Consider the following 8,855-nt stretch of genomic DNA (forward strand, 5'->3'; position numbering starts at 1 on the left):
CAATGCAAATTAATGCACCCCATTTATACCCCAGGTATCTAAAGTGCTTAAGAAACGTGTATTCCTCTTTATTTTACCTTTGTTACATGTTTTTTGAAAAGTTTAAATGTCAGCATTACCTACTTGAAGGGCAGAACCTCTGAAGGGCTTCAGACAGAAATATTAAGCTTTTCCCCCCACCCCAATATCAGAGGCTTGACCCTTTGTATCTAGAGATGGCTGGACGTGGGTTTGCAATCTTTTGCAAGACATAGAAGCGTTTACTTTTATGAAATTTTTCCCAAATTCTTATACCAAATCTAACAATTGACCAGTCTAACCCAGCAGTCCCCAACCTTTGCAGCTTGGTGGCCCGGCTGTGGGGTGGGTGGGTAGAGGAGAACTGGGCCCCATAAGTGGCGGGCCAGGAAACCTGCATGCTCAACTCCACTCACACAACAGAGAAGCTTTGAGCACCACTTATACAAGGGGGGATGCACGTGCGCTGGCCTGCCACTCATGCAGGTCCACGGTCCACAGGTTGGGGACCCCTGGTCTAGCCATATCTCAAGCCTTTCCTTACTAGCCACTCTCTGGATGTGTTGGGCATAGAACCACGAACCATTTCCAGCAGATTGGTTGGGATTTATGTGAATTGTAATCCCACTCCCAATTAAAAAAAATTGGTCTAGTAGCAATCTGGGGGCAGAGAGCCATCTAGTGGCACTAAGATGAATTACAGGCAGTGAATTTGCCTTTTTCCCCAACTAGCAGATTTTTATTAAAAAGCTTTGTTGGGTCACAAAGATCATTTCGTTTTATTCCAGATTGCCAAACTTTACGGGAGCTCCTGTTCTAACTGCCAAGACTTTGCTGAAACGGGACGAAGAGGAGGGTCATGGACACAGTTTGATGAATAGAAAATGAAGATGATGGGCAGAAATACACAACAGCCTTCCTTAGGACCGGATTTCATCCCTCCCATTTCCACACGTACCTAAGCTGTGGCTCAAATAAAATCCAAACTATAGGTGGTCCTCAACCTACTACCATGACTGAGTCCAAATGTTCTGCTGCTAAGCAAGACAGGTGTGAGTTTTGCCCCATTCTATGATCTTTCTTGTGACTCAGCCTTCCATCCTTCCGAGGTAGATAAAATGAGGACCCAGATTGTTGGGGGCAATTAAGCTGACTTTGTAATAATGCCGCTTGGGGGTGTGTGTGAAAGCCCTAATAAGCAGGCATATACATAGAATGAAGGCTACTGCTAAGCTTGTAAGCCGCCCTGAGTCTTCGGAGAAGGGCGGGATATAAATGGAATTTAAAAAAAATTAAAAAAAAAGTGAATCACTGCAGTTATTACGTTAGTAACACAGTCATTAAGCGAATCTGTATTTCCCCCCCCCCTTTGACTTTGCTTGTCAGAAGGTCGCAAAAGCAGATCACGTGACCCCAGGACATGGTGACCGTCATGAGTCGGTTGCCAAGGCGGCTGACTTTTGACCCCAGGGAGGCTGCAAAGGTTGTTAAGTGTGAAAAGTGATCCGTCAGTCAGTTTTACAGTGCCCTTGTAACTTCGGTCGCTAAATGGAACTCTTGTTAAGTCGAGGACTTTCTTGTAAAAAAGCCTCCGTGCTTTTCACAAACCCAAACCCAAGACAAATAAAATCGAGAGCCGAGACGACGAAGTTACATCTTCATTATGGAGTGTCGTGTGGTTTTTTTGTTTTTCCTTTTCTTTTAATGCAGCTTAATCTCACAGTTGGCAGCATAATATGAGCATAAAGACACGACTGGGAAGGGATTCTGGAGGCAGCATGCAATCCCTGTCGGAAGCAAGAACTAAACAAAACTCATCCAAAACCCCGTTCCTGGAGAACAAAACTCCGCCTTGGTTTGGTCAGGACCTGATTCAGGTAAGGCAGATATATCCCCGTTGCACGCAGATGTTTCTTCTTTTAAAAAAAAAAACCAAACCCATTTTATTCCTTACATGAAAAAATAAAAAGACTCGTAACTTGAGTTTAAAACCCAGCCAAACAGCGGATTTCTGGTGCAGTTTGAAATCGTTAATAGTTTTTTTTTCTTTTAAAAAAAAAGAATTTTTTTTTAAAAAAAGGAACAAAAACCAATGATCTTTTATTTTTAAAAAAGGGGGGAAAAAGTTGGTCTTCAGAAGGAAGAAGACACTGGATCGTGAATTCCAGCACTCAGGGGGGTCTTTTTGAGAAAGTTAAGAAAAGTCACTCTCTTTCCCCCCGAGAAAATTTGCGCCTTTAGTAGCTGTCCCTACCACTGTTGGTTTGTATTTCTAGTGTGTGTTTTTTTTCCTCTTTTTGGCATGGTCCGCCCTTCTTAGGTTTCCCTACGAAACGAGAACATGTGTGTTTGGTTCCAGAGGGAGGCTGAAAAAGGTGGGAAGGAGGGGAAGGAGAGAGGCGGAGATGAATTAAAGGAAATGGGGGGGGGGAATCCACGAGAAGAAAGAAGGACTCGAAAACGTTGAAGAACATGCAAATAAAACATGGTATGATTGTACCCTTAGCGGTGAAACGGATTTTTTTTCCTAAAGGACAGGAAAGGGAAGTGAGCATCTCCCATGATCGTTCCCACACGGGCATCTTCGGGTGATTCAGCTGAGAAAGAGACTTGGGAGAAGGGAGCCAGGCTCCCCGCCTACCCACCGGGCCTCTGGAGAGAGGTCCAACGTCCGTACGTTTCTCTAAGCACAGTGGAGAAATTTGGATTCCTGGAAAAAACAAACAACCTGCTTCGCTCGGTGGTGTGTGTGTGGGGGGGGGGGAGGTTTCTTCACCCAGCCTCACCCCTCAGGTCTGTGCCCAGGGGAGAAGGGAGGGAGGGTGTGTCCAAAGAGAAGCCCCGCCCTCCAGTCGGCTTCACAGGTAAAGCTCGTTGGCTTTGATATGCTCTAGCTGTTCCCGTAATTGGTGGAAGGACGGCCGGTGGACGGGATCCAAAGTCCAGCATTTTTTCATCACCTCGTAGACAATCTGGGGGCAACCATCTGGAGAGTCCATCTTGTACCCCTTTTCCACACGAGGGACCACGTCCTTCAGAGGCTGCAGGGGAGGAGGGGAAAGGGGGGGGAAAGCAATGCTTTTAAGGACAGCGTCGACCCACACAGGCAAGGTTCAAGCTGACTACTTCATTGTTTTCCGCCTATAATGCAGGAATCTCCCGAGACTAGCAGCTTTTGCATGGGAACTACCAGATAAGCTCGTAGTCAGGGTCAAAAAAACTGCGGGACACCCCCACCCCACCCCAGACTTTCACTTACAATTCTCGGATAAGGCACTCGCCCAAAGGAATAGATTTCCCAGAGAAGAATTCCAAAACTCCACACATCGGATTTGGTTGAAAATTTCTGCCAAGGTTAGAAGAAGAGACGCACAAATAGACATTGTCAAAAGACCTGGATCGAGCTGGTCAGATGTTCCACCAGCAGAGTTAAGAGGCACTGTTCAGCTTTTAGCCTCCTCTGTAGAGAACCGATTGTCAAATCATAGAATCCTAGCGCTGGAAGGGACCTTGAGGGGGTGGTCTTATAGTTCAGCCCCCTGCCTAAGGCAGAAGTTCTTATACCATCCTGGATAAATGGTCATCCAATATCTTCTTGAAGACCTCCAGTGATGGGAGGAAGGCTGTTCCAATTGGTTAATCATTCTCACTGCCAGGAAATTCCTCCTTAGTTCCAGACTGGATCTCCTTTGGAGGCGCTTCCACCCATTGCCTCTTGTCCTACCCTCAAATGCTTCGGAGAATAAGCCCATCCATCTTCCCTGTGACAGCCCCTCAAGTATTGGAAGACAGCTATCGTGTCTCCCCTAATCCTACTTCCCTTAGCAGTACATCATACGATTTAGACCCCAGATCCCTGATCACCTTGGCTTGGGCTTAAAGCTTGAGCTTGATCTTTGCTTGGGCTTACAGCCACCAAAGCCACTAGCACTTGGGCCTCCAGCCCCATTCCTCGTCCTATGGGAAAGGACTCTACCTTCGCTACAGGGTGGCCTATATTGGGCTATATGAGATGGTTACATCCAATCTGGGACTCTACGGCAGACATGTCAAACTTGCGACCTCACGTGATGTCACACAACATATTGGGACAGTTTTGCCATTGCCGGCAATGGGGTGGGCACGGCTTCCGGGTGACACGTCTGGCCCGCGGGCTGGCAGTTTGACACCCCTGCTCTACGGCCTTAAGACACTAAACCTGACCAAGTCGCAAGAGAAAAAGGACTTCAGCTTTAAAGGAAGAACCCAACACGGTGTCCTTGTAGACCTTATCCAGTCCTACCTGGCTCAGCCATGGGTTAGTCACCACCCATTCCCAGGTTCCCCCCTCACCTTTTCTCTAAGTGCTTCTGGTGATGTCCATTTCACTGGGAGCTTGCCGGTGTCTTGGGTGGACGAAGCTTCCTTTGTCAGTCCAAAGTCACTGACTTTGGCAATATTGTCCTCCGAGACCAACACGTTCCTCGCCGCCAAGTCCCGGTGGACAAAATTGTTGGCTTCCAAGTACGCCATGGCTTCGCAGACATCTCTAAGGGGAAAGAGCAAGCGAGGAGTCAGGGTCAAGAAAAAGGGGGGGTGTTTTGGATGTTCAGATGGACAAGGCTGGAGCTTTAAAGCGCGTCCCAAGTCATGCTCGACTGCCTAAATCCTCTTTTGAAATGAAGGATGACTTGGAACTGCGAGATATTTGGTGTGAAAGACATTCGTATGAAAAGGATTATGACTAATGACTTTTTTTTTAAGGATTAAGAAGGTGAAGATATGTGCAAGAACTATTTCTGATCATAGCCCAGTTTGGCTAGAGATTTATAAGGAGAATAAGGAGAAATTTTTTTTTGTTTTTTTTTTATATATTCTATATTAATAGTGTTTGTAGTTATCCTATGTGAGCTAGAGAGTGATAGATTTTAGAGTCTATGGTTGTTAGCATATGGTTGTTTATGATTCTTTTTTTCTTTTTTATACCTTGTACTCAGCTCTGGGAAGTCGGGGGGGTGGGGTGGGGAGGGGGGGAGGGGTAAGGAGGGAGGGATAGGGGAGGGGTAGGGGGGACTGTCAAAGATAAAATGTATGATAAAACTTTTCAATAAAAAAAAAAGAAAAAGAAAAAGGGGGGGAACGCCGCTGCCACGCCATAAGGCCCCTAAGAAACCGCCCCCTTTCAATCATGAGCTTCAACAATCCTTTTTTTCTAGGAACAGCTCACACACACACACCCCACACACACCCAAGCATTGTCTTCATGGAAAGGCAAGGCAAGGATATACTTACAAGGAAAATTTCAGCAAGCATTCGCCCCCCAGCACAGACCTTCCTCGCGAGCGAAGATAATCGACTAAGCTTCCCTGCCAGAAGGATTGAGAGAAAGGATTAAGACTGCAAGGAGTGACAAGACGGCCAGTCTGAAACCCAAAGGAATTAATCTCCTAGAATCTAGAAAGCAATATGGAAAAGTGGTTTCCCCCCCCACACACACACCCACACACTCTATTTTTAATAGTGTGTTAGCTTTTTCAGTCTTTTGAATTTTTTTTAACTTTGACTTTCCTTTTGAACCTGTAAACGTTAACCATGTTCTTAATTCTGTTTTAAACTGTGCTTTTAGTCATGTGTTCAGAGTGTTTTATTATGTTGTTGTAAACTGCCCAGAGTCAGTTAGGTGGGATGGACGGTGTAGAAACTAAATAGATGATAGGTAGGTAGGTAGGTAGGTAGGTAGGTAGATAGATAGACAGACAGCGATAGATACAGATAGCTTTAGATAGATAGATAGATAGATAGATAGATAGATAGATAGATAGATAGATAGATAGATAGATGATAGATAGATAGATGATAGATAGATAGATAGATAGATAGATAGATAGATAGATAGATAGATAGATAGATAGATGATAGATATGATAGATAGATAGAGATACATACATACATGGAAGCATACCCTGAACTCAGTTCAAAGATTTCCTCCAAAATTATCTAAGGCAATCCAAGAAAACCATCTGATTTCAAATCCCATCATATCTGGAATTAAACTCATCCCCTGACTACTGTGCAACCCTATTTATATGGGCAAAATGGGTAAAAAGGAGTGGTTGAACAGGAGTGCAGTTAGTGGCACTCCCCAGTAGATGGCACTCTCGGCATAGGAAGCAAGAGTGCGCGCGCACACACACACACACACACACACACACACACAAACAAAGAGATTGCACACCCATCCAGGGAAGCAAAGAAAAAACAAATAGGTTTTCAGCAGTAAATAGCATTTAACTGTGGACATTAAGTGATGGGCCAGTTCAAGATAAATGGGGGGAGGAAGGAAGGAAGGAAGGAAGGAAGGAAGGAAGGAAGGAAGGAAGGAAGGAAGGAAGGAAGGAAGGAAGGTAGGTAGAGGAAGAGAAGGGAGGGAGGGATTGAAGGAGGAAGGAAGGAGAGCGACAAAGGGAGAAGGAAGGAGATAATGGAAAGGAGAAAGGAAGGGAAGGAAGGAAGATGGAGGGAGGGAGGAAGATGTTAACCCTAAGGGTTGCTTGGAAGTGTTACAAGAAATAAAAGAATTCTAGTGAAATAATGCTGGTGGAAACACTGTATGTGGAAAGGGAAGCAGAAATAACTTCAACTTCTGCTCCAATGCTGGGAAACCGACAAGAAGAGGAGGAGGAGGAGGAGAAGAAAATGCTGAATGATCTTTTCTTCTCCAAAGGATTGGGTCCCAAAGACCTTAAAGGCTGAAGATGAATTAACAGAAAGACCCAGCTCCCTGGAAAAGGAATGAGGCTGGAAAAGAGGGAGGAAGAGGATGACCAGCGGCAAGATGAAAGGTGAGGAGTGCACCATTAGAAGACCCGAAGGACCAGATTAAGTCACAATGTCCTGGAGAAAGAAACTTTCTACGAGGGGACAAAGAGTCAACAACCACTAGGTAAAGGTAAAGGTTCCCCCGCACAGGCGTGCTAGTCGTTTCCAACTCTAGGGGCCGGTGCTCATCTCCGTTTCAAAGCCAAAGAGCCAGTGCTTGTCCGAGGACGTCTCCGTGGTCACGTGGCCGGCATGACTAGACGCCAAAGGCGCATGGAACGCTGTTACCTTCCCACCGTAGTGGTCCCTATTTTTCTACTTGCATTTTTACGTGCTTTCGAACTGCTAGGTTGGCAGAAGCTGGGACGAGTAACAGGCGCTCACTCTGCTACGCAGCACTCGGGATTCGACCCGCCAAACTGCCGACCTTCTGACCTACTGACCTCCTAACCCACTGAGCCACCGCGTCTGTCAACAACCACTAGATGCCCCATAATCTATGAACCAGCAAAGGATCATCAGAAAGTAGAAGCCAAGTTTAAGGAGGCGTCCTCCTTGTTGTAGGCAATTCTGTCTGCCATTGCTATGCTGTTCATCACCACCCATCTTCCAGACCAACCTTCCCTTGGAAAGGACAGAAAAGTTCTTACCTTGGCCATAAATTCTGTGACGATGTAGAGGCCCCCTTTCTCCTCCACAATCACCCCCAACATCTGGACCAAATTGCTATGCCGGAGCTGTCTGCAATGAGATGAACCAGATGGGGAGAAGATCAAAGAGGGGTCAACCAGAGTTTTCCATTGTAAGTAAAGGACTTCATGCAAGGGACACCACACCTGCCCCTGGCCTCAAAAGAAGAGCCCACTCCACGTGGCTATGGAGTCCCACCTCAATCTTGCTTGACATGCCTTAAAGCAGAGGTCCCCAACCTTGGCAACTTTTAAGACTTGTGGACTTCAACTCCCGGAATTCCTCAGCCAGCCAATTCTGGGAGCTGAAGTCCACAAGTCTTAAAAGTTGCCAAGGTTGGAGACCCCTACCTTAAAGAGTTTGTGTCCGAAATGTTTTGAGGGTTTTTTCTCCTAACTTCCCTTGGAGTATAAGAGCAGTTCACAAAAACGTCCTTGGGTTCTAGTTTATGTCGGAATCTAGAAGAAGCCGGACTTTGGGGGTGGTGCTCCTAAAGTCCCTTCCGTGGGCTCTTGAGCTTGTCTCCTCCTGAACGACAACTCAGGATCAAGCCAATATATTCTCCACTGCTTTCTAAGCCAAAGCTTTTGCGAGAAGCTGGATTAACGATGCCCGAACACCAGGTACGTCTTTCTTCTCTGCCATCTTAATCCAGATTAAGTTCCCCTGCTCAAGAAGGCAGCGACTCACGTCATCACCGAAGCTTCAGCTAGGAAGGCTTGCGCGTAGCGTCATTTTTGATGCACTTCACAGCCACCTTATTTCCATGGTAATCGCCCAGCATCACATCTGCAAAAGAGAGCGGAGCTCTGAAGGAAGGGGATGGGATCCGGCGGGTCACCACAGACCAGCTCAAGATCTTCTTTCCGGAGCAGGAGAAGCATCCGCTCTAACAACATCCTAGTTTGAAAAGTTTAAGCCAAGTTTCAAACTAAAGGACTCCGATAAAAATTCAGGACCAGCCCAGCAACCCTCCCTTTACGCCGTTAATCTGACGCTTCTGACACAAGGGGTGGAACTGAAGGCTTCCCAAACATTTTCCTTCACTACCCAGAACCACATCGAGCACTGAGGAGGCCCTTCAAAACTGAAGTCTCGCCGAGAGAAACCCAGGGGACGCCGTCTGACTCACCTCCGAACTCTCCCTTCCCGATGGTCTGCAGCAACTTCAGGTCTTTCATGTTGAGGGACCATCCGCCTGGAAGGGCAAACAGACGATGAAGAGAGGAGGAGGAGGAGGAGAAGAAAGGGGGGGAGGAGGAGAAGGAAAGAAGGAGAAGGAGACGAGGGAGGAGAGAGGAGGAGGAGAAGAAAGGGTGAGGAGCAGAAGGAAGGAGGGAAGGCGGAGA

General features: G+C 46.6%; 1 protein-coding gene across 1 annotated transcript; it reads right to left on the bottom strand.

The window, feature by feature from the left end:
* Positions 1-1,596: 1,596 nt before the first annotated feature.
* LOC308679244 (tyrosine-protein kinase CSK-like) lies at positions 1,597-8,704 on the bottom strand (the record flags this gene model as incomplete). Its single annotated transcript, XM_081346835.1, is given in 8 exon segments — positions 1,597-3,059; positions 3,278-3,364; positions 4,351-4,546; positions 5,290-5,363; positions 7,467-7,557; positions 8,197-8,230; positions 8,233-8,295; positions 8,639-8,704. Coding segments are annotated over 8 exon segments (794 nt in total), but the record flags the coding sequence as incomplete, so codon positions are not given.
* Positions 8,705-8,855: the final 151 nt, after the last annotated feature.

The sequence above is a fragment of the Vipera berus genome (genome assembly GCF_964194415.1).
Source record: "Vipera berus genome assembly, contig: HAP1_SCAFFOLD_86, whole genome shotgun sequence".
NCBI classification, from domain to species: Eukaryota; Metazoa; Chordata; class Lepidosauria; order Squamata; family Viperidae; genus Vipera; species Vipera berus.